This window comes from Ictidomys tridecemlineatus, chromosome 15 (genome assembly GCF_052094955.1).
Source record: "Ictidomys tridecemlineatus isolate mIctTri1 chromosome 15, mIctTri1.hap1, whole genome shotgun sequence".
Lineage (NCBI taxonomy): Eukaryota > Metazoa > Chordata > Mammalia > Rodentia > Sciuridae > Ictidomys > Ictidomys tridecemlineatus.
In genome coordinates, this window is record NC_135491.1 from 13,416,668 (window position 1) to 13,432,676 (window position 16,009).

At 39.5% G+C, this 16,009-nt stretch overlaps 1 protein-coding gene across 12 annotated transcripts in view; it reads right to left on the reverse strand.

The window, feature by feature from the left end:
- Positions 1–16,009, reverse strand: part of LOC101956983 (cytochrome P450 2G1) — a 146,536-nt gene that overhangs the window by 18,727 nt on the left and 111,800 nt on the right. For 7 of the 12 annotated variants that reach the window (XM_078032031.1, XM_078032030.1, XM_078032032.1 and 4 more), the window contains 3 exons: positions 15,614–15,755; positions 14,347–14,534; positions 13,997–14,138 (listed from right to left, as the gene is read on the reverse strand). In XM_078032031.1, coding sequence (XP_077888157.1) covers positions 13,997–14,138; positions 14,347–14,534; positions 15,614–15,755 — 472 coding nt within the window. Of the gene's footprint in view, positions 1–2,395; positions 7,187–10,515; positions 10,588–10,624; positions 13,311–13,996; positions 14,139–14,346; positions 14,535–15,613; positions 15,756–16,009 lie in introns of those variants that run through there. The other 5 variants (XR_013430773.1, XR_013430771.1, XR_013430772.1 and 2 more) reach the window with 5 other exon arrangements.

The following is a 16,009-nucleotide window of genomic DNA, read 5'->3' on the forward strand; positions in this document are numbered from 1 at the left end:
TTGTTTCTGTTTTCCTAAAGATCAGAGCCAAGGATTCCAGTAGTCCCTGATTCAAGAATGCTCTTATCTTTCTGCCTCTTGTTTATGGTGCTATGATATGTCCCTTTACTTCCCATACTGACCTGAACTCCAAATATGACATGTTCTGACATGTTCCTTTACGGGAAAAGTAGACCACAGAAACCTACTATATTAAAAGGACACAAATGCTTCTCTCTTCCTGAAGCATCCCCACTCATCCAAGAAGTGCTGGGGTTAGAAGGTATCTGGGGAGCAGACATATTTACCAGGTCTCTGAGGACTGAACCAAGAAGAGGAAACACAACTGTGACCTGGGGTGAAGATGAAGGCAATTAGGAGAGATCAGTGTTGGACTGGGGGGTAGAGAACCAGGAGGAGAGAGATATGATAGAGCATCAGCAATGAAAGGCAAACCTGCCATCGGGAGAAGGAACACTCAGAAACAAAGTCCCAGGTGACATTGTGTGGAACTCCAAAAAGTACACTATTTGTCACCTTCTGTATCTTATGAATTGCTGCATCCATGTAGGTCAACTTGATCCAGTCTATTACACTGGGGATCCATTTGTAGTTCAATCTCCCAGTAAATCTCTTCATGGATTTTGGCTGCTAGAGGCCAGAAATAATGATGAAGATGACCAAACTGATTATGTACAATCCATTATACAGGTAACTAGGAACATTCTTGGCACATGGGAGAGTTGTCAATAAATATATGATTATTTAAATGACCAAAATCAAGTTAAATGATGGAGGTGAGGCTAGAAAAGTTGAGTGGATTTGAATTCGTCTCTCCAATTATACCCATTAGGAGAAAGTCAAAGGCTTGTTTTTGAGTGTATTAAAGGGCAAAGGGGACACAGTTGGAAATTTATTTTAAGCAAGATAATGAGTTCCTTATCTTTGGACTTACCCAACAGGCCAGATTACCACATGTGGGAATTGGATTTTATTGAATCAGATACCAAGTAGAAGATTATATGAAATGGCCTCCATGTGATAAGAACCTATGATTCTGTGCTCACTATCCCCTGAGCTTCTAAAGTTTGAAGAGTTTAAATAGTGGGATTCTAAGATTTCTAGACTATATATTCATCCTATTGGGAGAGAAAGCATGAGGAGAGATAATGTGAGGGCCTTCCCCTTCCACCTCAAAATACTCCATCTCTAGCAGGAAACCACAGTGGAGGAATGAACTCACCACCAAGTGCCACCCTAGAAGATGTGGAGGATGGTGAGGACCAAGTTGATGAGTCTGAATTCTCTCAGGGATTATTTTTATTCTGAAACTGAAAAGGATACGGAACATTTTTCAGTAGCCTTCATGTTGACTGTTTATCACTCTGACTAAAACACCTGACAAGAACAACTTAGAGGAGAAACTTTATCTTGGCTCACAGTTTCAGAGGTTGAGTCCACGGTCAGCCAACTCTGCTGCTCTAGGCCTAGGGTGAAGGAGAGGATCATGGCGGAAAGGCATCGCAGAGGAAAGCTGCTCACTTCATAGAAGCCAGGAAGCAAAGAGAGACAAGGAGGAGCCGGAGGACAAGATATGATTCCCCAAGGGCACACCCCAGTGACCCAACTTCTCCAGTCACGCCTCACCTGCCTATAGTTACCACCCAGTACAGTAGTCCTTTCAAATTATTAATCCATCAAATAGATTAATATATTGATTAGGTTACAGCTCTCATAATCTAATCATTTCACCTCAACATTCCTGCTTTAACTCAGGAGCTTTAGGGGGCAGGGGCGCTGTAACAGCCCTCTTATTACCTCCTGTGTTCAAGGAACGACTTGGTGAAAAGACACTGGCTGAGTAAATCTATGGGTGCCTGGGAGATATTCCAGGCAGAGGCAATGGCCAGAACAAAGGTCCTCCAGCAGGGACATGCCAGGTGTGCCCCAGGAAGAGCAATGGGAGGCCAGAGTGGTGGGGCTGTGGGAACAATAAAGAGAACAGAAGGGTAGAAAGTAGAATGTCTTGGAACTTCAAAAAATTCTAAAAATTAAGATGTATAAATTCTAACCTTTGAAGTGCTAAGGTTCTGTGGCCTTAAAAATATTCAAATCTGAAAGCCTAATATTCTAAGATTCTCTGAGATAAAAGTGTTACACTTCTTAGTTTCTAAATCCCTTAGGCTGTAAACCATTAACATATCCATTATAATTTGTAGTATTCTTTGATATCATTTACATAAATGCTTTAAAATGTCACACACACACACACACACACACACACACACACATACATATGTCTAAACATTTAACTTTTTGAAAAGTCTGTGAAATTAAAGTTATCATTCTACTTTTCCTCAGAATTACATGTTTGGCCTACATGGTTGGAAAACTATAAGATTTTAAGTTTCCATGATTCAACAGTTTTGAGATTCTGGTTTTATTCAAAAATCCAAAGAATTTAGACTTTTACAGTTTCCATATTTTATTCCTACATCAAGGTAAACCATGCAAAAACTATACTTGCTATTTTGTCACCAATGTGTTTGCAGGGGTTTAGAGAGGCAGGCACCATGAGAGGAGAAGAAAGAATTGGAGAAGAAGATGTGTCTGGTTGTTGACCAGGAAGCAATCAATGAAGTCTGGAGAAGTTTGAGGGTCAAGGGACGATTTCTTGATCTGAACCCTGGAGGCTATGAATTCCCTGACATTCTTCTGCAATTAGTGTCCTCAGGTGCAAAATGACAGACTTACATTAAAACTCAAAGGTTCATTTCTCTTTCTAAAGTGTTAAATTGTCAAATATTAAGATTTCATGTTATTGAGTTTCAGAGTTACAAAACTAAAAAGTACCAGAGTCCTTGAATTTATGAATCAGAATGAATAAGATGTAACATATGAGAAAAAACATGACCCAACTTGACTTCTGGCTTATTTCACTTAACATGATGTTTTCTGGTTCCATCCGTTTACCAGCAAATGACATAATTTTATTCTTCATTGTGGAAATACCACATCATCATGTACAAATACCATATTTTCTTTACCCATTCATCCATTGACAGACACATAGGTTGGTTCCATAGTTTGGCTAGTGTTAATTTTGCTGCTATACACATGGGTATGCAAGTATATTATGCTAACTTTAATTCTTCAGGGTAAATACCAAAGAGTGGCATGTATAGTTGGGTCATATGGTGGTTCCATTCCTAGTCTTTTGAGGAACCTCCATACTGATTTTCATAGTAGTTGTACTAATTTACAATCTAAACAGTGTAAAAGTATTGCTTTTTCCCTACATTCTCTCCAGAATTTATTGTTATTTGTATTCTCTATGATTGCCATATAAATAGAGTGAGGTAAAATTTCATTGTAGTTTTGATTTGCATTTCCCTAATTGCTAATAATGTTGAACATTTTTTCATATATTAGCTGATCACTTGTATAACTTCGTTAGAGAAGTGTCTGTTTAATTTGCCCACTTATTAGGTTTATTTTTTTATTTTTTGTTGGTAAGCTTTGGGGGTTCTTTATATATTCTGGATATATTAATCCTCTATCAGAAAAATAGCTGGCAAAGACTTTTTCCCATTCTATAGGTTCTTTATAATTGTTTCCTTTGCTGTGTGGTAATCTGGTTCTTTAATTAAAATTGGAATAATTTTTAACTTTCAGGAAATAAATGTATTTATCTAAACTGGGTATTGAAATGGAGCAACTATATTACATGAATGCATGCATATGTCTAAATGAACCCTACTATCATGTATGACTAAGGTACTAATAAAAACATTTTTAAATTATAGAGACTTGACTCAGGAGAGGAAAGAAGATTGTTATCTCAAGGATATTGCCACAGAGAAAAGACAGCGCAGGCTTTGGATGAACAAGATCTTACTCAGAGTGTAGCCTTCTTTCTCATTGTCCCTGCTCAATATCTCAGCCCTTTGCACCCAGAGATGATCTTAGTTGGTGACAGCCTCCCATCTTCTTTGCTTAGGTAATTTTCCAAATAAATATTTTCCCTTGTCCCATCAACTTGTCCTTCAGTCAATGCCCTTTTTGAGTGGCAAGTAAATAAACCTGGGTTCCATCACAACTGTGATGTAATGCCTTTATCTATGCCTGATAATTTTGTTTGCTCTGAAGTCTCCTGTCTCTGGAATTAATATAGCCATATTGGCTCTGTTGGTATTTTTATTAGTTTTGTATATCTTTCTCTAACTCTTTACCTATAATCTTTGTATTTTTATATTTATAGTGGGTTTCTAGTAGTCACCATGTAGGAGAGTCTTACTTTTGTATCCACTCTATCATTCTCTGAGTTTTATTTGGCATATTTACACCATTTGTATTTAATGTAGTGTTGGCACATTCAGGTTAATGCCTATCCTATTTGTACCTGTTTTCTATCAATTGGATCTTTTTAAATGTTCCCCATTTTTCTGCCTTTTCTGGTATTACTTGTTTTTATCTGATTACACTTTATTTTGTATCTTAGCACATCAATTATACTTTTTAAGATTTGTGTGTGTGTGTGTGTGTGTGTGTGTGTGTTTACACTAAGTTTGCAGACGTGGTTTTCAGCAACTCTTAATCCACATCTAGTTACACCATACTGTTACATGGGAGGTGCTGGCAATTTAGAACAGAGTACTCCAAGTTCCTTTCTCTCTTCCCTTGAGGCATGCTATCATTCATTTCACTTATCCATATGCTCTGATATAAGAATTCATTATTCTTATAATATTTTAATGATCATCACTAGATCAATTAAGAATTCGAAAAATAAAAGGCTTTATTATTTCTAATCTGTTATTTCTAATCTTCTTTCTTCTGTATATACAAGTTTCTGACCCATATCACCTTCCTTCTCATTGGAAACCTTTAAATATTTTCATAAATCAAATCCACCAGTGACAAGGTCTCTTAGTTTTCATTGTTGGAGAAAGCTTTGTTTCTTTGCCTTTCAAGGATAGTTTGCCGAATACATAATTGTGGGTTGGTGGCTCCTTTTTTATACAATTAGACATAATTCCTCATCTGTTAAATCCTAATTCTCTGCCATACCTGAGGTTGGTGTGTGAACTGATCAATATAATCAATAAGTCAAAGATATAGGTTATAGATTATAGGTATAAGGCAAGATAACATAGATAATCAATAAGTCATAGGCATAGGTTATAGACTGTAGGAATAAGGTAAGATAACATAGATAAGCAACAGTAGGACATAAGTATAACATAAATATAGAGATAAGTTCAACAGTAAGACATAAGTATAACATAAATATATAGATAAGTTCTTCAGGAGTAAGCCTATGTAACAGTAGTAAAATCATGTAACTGTAAGACATAAGATTTAAGCCATAGGAAAAGGATATAGAACAGTGAACGGTGATAAGTCAGTATAATTATAGATAAATATAAGCTAGTAGGTTAATATAGATAAGGTAAGATCAATGTAGCCATGAACAAATATATCACCTTGATCTTGTAACCTTGCATAGGATAAAGGACATAAGGGTTTCAGATATTAGTAAAATTATAGATAAGAGTGTGTCTGTAGACTATAAGGTGACTGTAGTTTCAAGTAGGCATCAAATAAGTTACTATTACTGAGTGTGTAAAACAATTGCTGTGGTAGAAACTGATTAATCACTTGTAACAATTCCTGCCTTACTGGGATAGCAGGAATGGAGTCACTATAGTCATAGGAGCAAAAAGATATGAGACTCCATCTTAGCTGTTCTAGACTCCATCTTGGTTTTTTCTGTTACTGTCCCTGTGAAGAGAGAACTGCGTCACCCATTTCTGGGAAACAGAAAGGAAAGCTGTCTTCTTATAAAAACTTATTTTTCTGTACTTTGTACCCCATAAATTATACCCCACTCAGATGCAGCATTGCTCATGGTGAGCTACATCCTGGGTTTGAGGGCACTTTCGAGTCTACATGACTTTGAAATAAATTCTTGCCCATGCAGGATAGGGTTGTCTAGCACTTGCTTGAACCCAGGAATGCAGTCAATTGAATTGAAAAGCTAATTGCTTTTTTTAGCTTCTGATGCTTACTTGCTTGCTGACTGGAAAATTCCAGTTCTACTTAGAGCCCACAGGTCCTGCTAATTCGTGTTTTAATTTCTGTGATTGGCTTACTTACTTGATGCTAAGCAAGCCACTGAGTTGTGGTTTTTGTCCATAAATTCTCAAGGAACAGGCCAGGAAGCAGCTGTTTTACCACAGAGCTTGAGTCTCTATGAGTGGTTAACAGTCCCTGGCCAAGTAAGTAAAGCTCTCTTTAGATTTTAAATTTGAACTCAAAAGAGTGTTTTCTGCAATGGCTCCCCATAACAGCTGTGTTCCTTTGTCTCTTCACACTATTCCTTCTTGCCTTTTGGAAGGCCTTGGGGTCATGTTTTTGATGGAAGCTGGACTTTGGTGGATTGCCCAATAGGTCTTGGGTATGAGGATTTATTTCCAGTGGCTATGGGTTCTTCTATACTTCCTGTTTGCTGTAGCCATAGATGTCAATGTTTCTATTTCCTCTAGTGTCCTTTTGCCTTCATCATTAGGTTTCCCTGGAAACTCCTTCTCACTTAGCATCTGGGCATAATGAGATTATGGCATCAGTATCTGAGTTCTTTCACCACAATCTTGTGTACTTACGAAGGATCCCTGTGGACCACTTGTTGAAGTGCATTGAGGCTGCCTCCAGGTTTTGATGAAATTTCCATTAGACTGGAAATCCGTGTCCATGGTGTAACAGTGCACCACCTCATCCTTTGAATAGAGCCCTGCTGCTCTGCCACTGAGGCTTATTTTTAAATGGATGTGTTTCTTTTTCTCTTCTCCCAACAGGATTACCTTGTTCCCCTCCTGGGCTGAGTTCTCTGTCTTTGAGCACACACCTACCATAGGAACTGAGTAATTCAGAACTCAGGGATAACACCAGAAGATCCAAGAAATGGCTGCCTCCCAAATTAACAAGTCAATCACAACTACCCACAGGGAACGTATGGAATGAATCTCTTCTTTAAAAACCCTCTGTTCACCCTGATGGGCAAAATCACAGCATCAGGAACAGGAGTCCCCTGTGCTTCTCCTCTGCCAGCAAAGCAATAAATCTTCTTTATACTTCTTCTCAAACAGTGTCCTCATCATTGAATTTGCATCAGGGGCAAGGCCCAAGCTTTCGGTAACAATGGAATCTATTGTACAATATATGAAGACTAGAGTTATAACAATGTATTATATATACTGGAAATTCCTAAGAGTAGTATTACATTTTAACAGTTTCCACCAAAAAACAAATCAGTATATAAACTTATTAATATGTTAATTAGAGATTTCACAAGGTATATTTTATAGAACAAAATGTTGCAAATGGTATTTGAATTTTGTTATTTGTCAATTTAGAAAAATACAGCAAAGTTACTATAAACATTCTGGTGTAGAATTTTGTTTTAAAAGTTTTCTTTTTTCTTTTTCTTTCATTTTTTACAAATACCTAGGATTGGATTGCTAAGTTATTTGGTAAGTTTGTTTCTATAGGAAACTGCCACACTATTTTGCAGAAGAGATACCGAATTTTACATTACTCTGTATCCTAGCCAGCAGTTGCTACTTTTATTTTATTTTAGTCTTTATATAATATGTACAGATGTTTCTTTATGGTTTAAATTCATATTTTCATTATGTATAATGATGTTTGGCAACTTTTCCTATACTTATTTGCTGCTTGTATGTATTCTTTGATGAAGAGTCTTTGGTGTAAAAATTATTTGCCAATTTAATTAGTCATAAACACCACTTCATTTGGACCAGCCTTATTTACCAATTTAAAAAGCTACATTGGCTTTGTTGTTGTTGTTGTTGTTACTTTATAATTTTTTATTTTAATTACTTATACATGACAATAGAATGCATTTATGCACTTTGATATACATAAATGGGGTTTAACTTCTGTTCTTCTGATTGCACATGTTGTAAAACCACATTGGACATGTAGTCTTATATGTACATAAGGTAATAATATCTGTTTCCTCTATCCTTCCTATCCCTACAGCCCCACCCCTTCCTTCACTTCCCTCTACCTAATCTAAAGTAACTCTACTCTTCCCTAGCATCCCACCCACTTATTGTGGATCAGCATCAATATATCAGAGAAAACATTCAGACTTTGGTTCTTTGGGATTGGCTTAATTTGATTAGCATGATATTCTCTAACCCCATCCATTTACCAGCAAATGCCATGATTTTATTCTTCTTTAAAGCTCAGTAATAGTCCGTTGAATGTATACACCACATTTTCTTTATCCATTCATCTACTGAAGGGCACCTAGGTTGGTTCCATAGTTTAGCTAGTGTGAATTCAGCTGCTATGAACATTGATGTGGCTGCATCACTTTAGTATGCTGATTTTAAGTCCTTTGGTTATAAATGAGGAGTGGGATAGCTGCATCAAATGGTGGTTCCTTTCCAAGTTTTCTGAGGAATCTCCATACTGCTTTCCACAGTGGTTGCACCAATTTGCAATCCAGCAATGTATGAGTGTACCTTTTTCACCACATACTCACCAACATTGATTGTTGCCTGTATTATTATGATTGCCATTCTAACTGGAGTGAGATGGTATCTTAGAGTAGTTTTGATTTGCATTTCTCTAGTTGCTACAGATGTTGAACATTTTTTCATATATTTATTGATCAATAGTATTTAAAATACTCATTACTTTTTCATTTTTTTTATTATTGAGACTTTACAACCCCTTTTCTCAGTATGTCTTCTAAATCTGGTGAGTATTTTACATATATGGGATATGTTGACCTATATACTCTACTCTTTCTTGAGATTCTTGATCTGCATTTAGATGTAATAAAATTTACCACTGGAAAATTAAACTCTCCTATCAAATATTTAATTGTCCCAAATATTTGTCTTAATAAATGAATCAAGTATCAGTGCTTCAATTTAAATAGATTAAAACTAAATAGAATTTAAAAGTTCCCAAGTCCTACTAAATACACCACCAGCAGTCATTTGCCCCATGTAACTAGGCATTATCAAGATGGACACTCAGAGCCAGGGAAAGAAGTATTAGCTGTGTTTCACACTCTTCCCACCAAGACTGGGAAGAAGAGGTTATGACTGGTGTCATTAAAATCATTACTTCAGTGGTTAAAGAGAACTCTTGGCAGGTTGCTCCTGGAAAACAGGCAGGTGGTCTTCTCACCTGCAATGGGAGGGACCTACATCAACTCAGATGCTCACCCACAGGGAAAATCCAATGGAGAGAAAGAAGAAACCTGTGGGAGTGATATCTGGTTTTGTCTCAGTCTGGTATTTACAGGAAATGAGAGATTTGTAAAAGCATTATTGTTAATGTCTTTCAAGGAGTCTGACTTTTTCTCTTTTTTAAAGAATAATACCAATTAATTATTTAATACCTTCCAAGAAAAATGGAGTCACTGATCATGTTTTCAAAGAATTTCCAGAAAATAGTTTTGTAAAACATATTTCAGCAGAATTTAAAATGTAATTTTTCATTTATTACTATTTTAATTATATATATGACATAACATTATGTGGCTGAATTTAGATTTTGACTTTTCAATGATCAGCATAACCCACTGGGTAGGATCCACCACACCTCTATTGTTGGGCATGCTCATAATTTACCTTGTACTGAATTCCCGTATTCAAGTGTTGTTGGAAAGAACATTATGAGCACAAAATTATGTCCTCATAATTTTGACATTTGTATGCCCTAATGAAATGGTAAGATGAACACATGCACAGAAGAAAAAGCCTTTCTATAACCAGAGATAGCTTGGTAAAAAAGAAAAAGAAAAATTAGAAGTCATTTTACTTCAGAAGAAATGACTTTTAGAAACATGAAAATTCAAGAGCAAGAGCATTAGGTAGAATCCTGTTAACCACCATCAGAAGTGGGATTACTAGCTAGGTAAGATGACATGTGCCTATAATCACAGCAGTTTGGGAGGCTGATGCAGGAGGATTCCAAGTTCAAAGCCAGCTTCAGCAATTGAGTGAGGCCCTGAGCAACTTACCTAGACCCTGTCTCAAAATAAAATATAAAAAGGGATGGGGATGTGGCTCAGTGTTTGAGTGCCCCTGGGGTTCAATCCTTCCCCCCCCCCAAATGAGATACTTTCCTAACTGTGAAACAACTTAGAGTCAGTGAGAGATATCCTGACAGTAGAGGAACCACATGGACAAGGAGTTTTATTCACAGGTTATTAAAGTTCAAATGCAGCACATACATAAACACACAAAGTCCAGTCCTCGGTAATCAAAGACTCAAACACAAAACCACAGTGTGTCATCTTAAATTTACAGAACTTCAAAAAAAAAGGCTCAATCTGTCTCATGGGGAAGCAGCATGACAAACTGTGATATCCAAGTGCCAGCAAACTGACAGGAGGGTGCTAAGGACAGGACCAGAGAGAGCCCTTCACATTCTCCACAATTAGAACCTCCAGGTCTCCTGGACAACACTGTGAGGAACAGAATTTACCTGTACGGCGGAGCCATCCCTCAGGGCAACACTTCTACCTCTCTGATATCTTTCAATCCCATCAGCATCCTGCTGAAGAAAAACGATGTTCAATGATCAATTTGTACAGTCATCAAAATCATCTGTGGGGTTTCTTTCTGCATCTGTATTATTTCTGTTATGTAAATTGGCTTTTTCTCTTTGTTAGATAAAATGATGTACTTCATACTGAATGTCCCTCATACAAGAAATTAATGTCCTGAACTGTGACGTCCTTGTGGTCAGGGACTGGGTCTAGTGTTTGATGACAACTTTTGTACATCTGTGTCTGCCACAGATGTGGAGATGCACCATTTGGAGTTTCATTCAAGAACTTGCCATTTGCCAGGCATGTTGGTGCTCACCTGTGATCCCAGAAACTCCAGAGTCTGAGGCAGGAATATCACAAGTTTGAGGAAAAGTTATAGAAACTTAGCAAAGCCCTAAGCATGGCTCAAAATAAAAAAAAAAAATTAAAAGGTCTAGGGGAGGCTGGGGGAGTCGCTCAGTGGTAGAACACTTGCCTAGCACGTACAGGGCCGCTGAGTTCATCTCCTGCACCACAAAAGATAAAAATGTTTGAACAAAAGAATATTTTTAAATGAGAGGGGCTTGGAATGTAACTCAGTGGTAGAGTACCCTTGGGTTCAATCCTCAGCACCAAAAAAAAAGAAAAAAAAGGAGGAGGAGGAGGAGAAGAAACAGCAGCAGCGACGCAGGAAGAACTTGCCATTCAGCAGCAAGGAGCATGTGAGCCCCAGGCTGCAGCATCTTCAGGACCCACTGAGCTTGGAGCAGGTCCGGATTCTTCTAAGACAGCTTGGACAGAACTGAGCATAAGCCAAGGTGTCAGTCACAGCCTGTTCTGCCCAATCCTAGACACTCCTAACAGCAGTCTTCACTTGAGAGTTACTTCTAAGATGACTGGGGAATCTGTTGCCTCAGCATGGTGGTCTGGGTCCCTCCCTGCCCAGCTCTGCCTTCTCTTCATACTGTCCACAGTTGTCACAACTGCACGTTGGTCTGGAGACTTTTCCTGAACGCTTCTCCTTCCTTCCTCTTTTTCCTTCACATGCTTTCACCCCCAGCCCCACAAAACAATGCACTTCTGCCTGGAACTAAACCTCTGCTTCCCAGGGGGCCCTATCCACATAATGTGCAGAAGGGCACTTTGTGTTTATTATACATCATAAAAATGAGAAATTATAGACCATTTATGTATGATATATCAAAGTGCATAAGTGCATTCTACTGTCTTGTATAACTAATTAAAACAAATTAAAAATAAAAAAACTCCCTTCTGGTTTTGCAAGCATGTCTATTATGATATCCCTGATCAAAGGCAAGTCCTTGCTCCCCCCATCACAACTCAAAGAACCATTTATTCCTCCTCACCACATCCTGTGCCCCCAGTCTTTAAAATGTGGCTAATTGAATTATCCTGCCTAGAACATTGAGGGTGTGACACAAAAACACAGACACAAACAAGAAGTTGTCTCCAGCAGCAGCAGAGGTCATTAGTCTTGGGCTATGGTGTTCATGACTGGGGCTGAATGAGGTGGCAGCATCCCCTACTGGATAGTTCTATCAGAGCTTCATATTTTCCTATTTCTGTTCATAGTCCGTTTTTCCAGTATTCTCATTGATTTTGTAAGCCAACCAATTATGCTCGAACACACAGCAACCTTTACTATTTAAAATCATCAAAGTTTATGCTTCATTGTCAACCTTTTGCACTAGCACCTAAGCTCCATGAGGGCGAGAGTTTTATCAGTTATTTTTCACTGAAAGATATTATGTCCATGAAGGGTGTGCCAGCACATGTTGGATATTTGATACACGTTTTGGTTGAATAAATAAAATAACTCATCAAGAGTTTAGAAATGGAATAATAGGCTATGAACAAGTGAACTATCTTCAAAATGGAATGGGGAGTATGCAGAATTTGGTGTTTGATAAGAGCAATTAGGAGAGTGAGGATGGCAAAGAAGTTATGGTGGGAAGAGTAATGCCACTCAAGATGCTCAAGGCTAGAATGTCGCATGTGGTGGCCCAACCAGAGAGGAGTCCCTGGAGATGGGGCTGTCAGAGAAGATGACCAGTGATGAGGAAGTCCAAAAGCTCACTTCAGGTGGTTTTCTGTACTTTATATACTGTTTCACACAATGCACAATAAATTTCCTATATGTAACAGTCTTGAGCTCTGTTGATTTTATTGGGGGAAATGCACATCAAAATAAACCAGAAAAGATTGTGAACTATATTATGATCACTATCAGGGCTCAGGCAAGGGAACAACATAAAGACAGAATCTACAGAAGTTTGTTGCAGCCAGAAACAAGACAGAGGAAACTGTGAACTTACACCTACAGGCTTGTGCCAGATGTTGGGCAGTTTGTTGCTTTTCTAAAACAAAGACATACAGCTGTGTGTTTTTGGATGTCATCCTCTGACCTATGGTCCCATCACAGTAGTGAGAGTGCCTTCTCTTAGGGTTATGGGGAGAATTTGGAGAGATGAGGAGGGTGGGTGAGTTGGGGAGCAAGAGGAAGAGCTCAGCTCTCAGACTGGTCTTGCCTGGCCAGTAGGGGGCGCTCAGTGGGCCACAAGGCAGAGCTTGTAAGTTGGGGGAATGTTGCCGAAGCCTGACATCCTGGGAGTGATGTCAATGTCTGCCACGGGGACCAGTGAACGTAAAGAGAAGTTCTGAAGGATGGAGGTGAGGTAGAGGAAGAGTTCCATGCGGGCCAGGGCCTCCCCCAGGCAGATGCGTTTTCCTGCAGGCACAGAACAGGGTGGGAGGTCAGGCATTATCTGCTAGGTACTGAGGGCCTGGGAGGCATCTGGCCTGATCACCCCAGTGGGCCTCAGCTGCCTCATCAGCATCTCAAGAGTCATGACTGTGTCCACTTTATAGGGTCATTAGCAAGACTCAGTGGGCTCCTCCTGTCCATGCTCAGCTAGGACCTGCTTCTTAGCAGGGCTCAACACTGGCAGCTACTTCTCTCTGCCTCAGATTCCATTGATTCCAATGGAAAGTTTCTAAAGGACCCAAGAATTTCAAACTTCTCTTCTTTTGAGTTCCTCAAAGATTTTTCAAAAGTATGAAATTCAAACTTCAGTGTCCATAAATAAAATTTCATAGGCTCACACATATGCTCATTTGTTTCAGTGTTGTTGATGGTCACTTCCATAGTACAATAGCAGGGGTGAGTAGTTCAGACAAGGATCACAAGGCTGGGAAAAACTAAAATATTTTGTATTTGGTTCTTAATAGGAAATTTTTGTTGTTCTACTCTAATATTTTTTTTCTAAACATGAGAGCCAGTGGTTTTAATATTCCCTGATTCAGGGATTTTAGGATTTGAGAGTTTCAGGACATAGTCCTCAGCTTCCACTCTGACTTGGGCTTCAAGAAAAGGTTCTAAAATGTCCCTGGGGAAACCCATACATTGAAACCTACCAGAGGAGAAAGGCACGAAAGCCTCGTTCTTCTTGAAGCGTCCCTGTTCATCCAGGAAGTGTTCAGGATAGAAGGCATCGGGGTAGCAGAAGTATTTGGGGTCTTTGAGGACTGAGCCAATCATAGGAAAAACATCTGTGCCCTGGGGTGAAGATGGGAGCAATTAGAAGAAAGCAGTATTGGACAGGGGGTGGTGAACCAAGAGTCTGCAGCCATACTAGCCTGGACCCACCAGACCTCATCTGATTTTAGAAGCTAAGCAGGGTCAGGCCTGGTTAATCCATGGAAGGGAGGACCATGAGGAGAGAAGGGTGCCATGGGAGAATGAAACAGTGAGAGTGTGACCAAACCTTGGGCAGAAAGTAGCCTCGGAAATGAGTGTCCTGGATGACATTGTGGGGGAGACCCATGGGCACAATGTCTGTCATTCTTTGGATCTCGTGGATGACAGCATCTGTGTAAGGCATCTTGATCCTGTCTTCCACTCGTGGCATCCGGTGGGGGCCAATCACCTGGTTAATCTCTTTATGGATCTTGTCTGGAAGAAGGCAAAAAACAAGAAGGGAGGGCAGGAGGAGCTTCTGTTTGCGAATGCCACGAAGTTAAGAATCTCCAGCAAATGAGCTCTGGGGTGAAGGCCATCATCCACACTTGACAACAGACACATCAGTGGTACTCAAGAAATGTCCATCAGACCCTGGGAGGCACAGGCCTCCAGCCTGGATGCTAGATGGAGCATTTGACCTGGACTTGGAAACACCAATGAGCCAAGGAAGACAGATGAGCAGGCCAATATCCTGCTTCCGGCTGGGCTTCCCCACACAGCCTTTTAGCCAAAAAAAAAAAAAAAAAAAGGCTTTGGCTTGGTTCAAACCACCTCACTAGAAAGAGTATCCAAATTGGAGAATTTTTTTTTGTAAGTGAGAAACAAATTTCTCATAACTAGAGTTACCAACCAGACCATACTGGAATGAAGATGGATTCTATTTGATTTTGGCAATAACTTCAGCTCCATTGTAGTCATCAAAGACATCTATACCTCCTAATCCCAGAAGCCTGTGAAGGTTATGTAATAAAGGACAACAAAAGGATAAAAGAGATGTCACAGATGCCATTAAATAAAGGATCTCGAGAGGGAGAGATTAGCCTGGATCATCCAGAAGGGCGCTAGTATAATCAATTACGTGTGTCTGTATAAGAGAGGCTGGAGGACCAGAGTAGGAAAAGGGGACGTGGCAACTGAGGAGGCAAGAAGAGATCTGCACTACTGGCCTTGCAGCAGCAAGAAAGAGCCATGAACCCATAAATACAAAAGAGGAAGCTGTTAATGTTGGAAAAGGCTCCCCCTTGGTTTCAGCCTCATCAAACTTCTCTGAACTTCTGAACTCCAGGACTTTAAGGTAACACATATGTGTGGTTTGAAGCTGCCTCTTACAACAGACACCAAGTTGAAGGTTGGGTTAGTGGCCCCCAAACCAGAGATTTCAAGATCCCATGTCCTGGCGTTCTGAAGAGTGAAGAGTTATCTAAGGTTGTGGAACCTAAATTTTCAAGATTATGTCCTGGTAGGACCAGGAGGTGCCAGATAGGATGGGCCATTTCGGGGGGGACACTCACCTTCCACTTCAGGATGCTTCATTAGCAGCAAAAATCCATAGCGTAGTGTGGAGCTCACTGTTTCTGTGCCCGCAAAGAAGAGGTTGAGCGTGGTAAGAACCAAATTCTTGAGGTTGAATTCTGTGTGGGGATCATTTTTTTCCTGAAAGTGAGGAGATAATAAATAGCTACCATCTTAAGTCTTTATTTTCTTATTTTATCCCTGTGAATACTGTAGGCCTTTTTGAAAAGTCAATAGATGGGTAAGCCAAGCTGGGAGAAGAAACAACCAGAGCAAAGATCCTGAGACAGGAGCGGAGGTCCTGATCCTGGTGTGTTAGAGGAAGAACAGGGCAGAGAGCACTGTGGCTGTAGTAGACAGAGAAGTAGAGCAGGAGAAGGGAGTAGTGCCTTGTA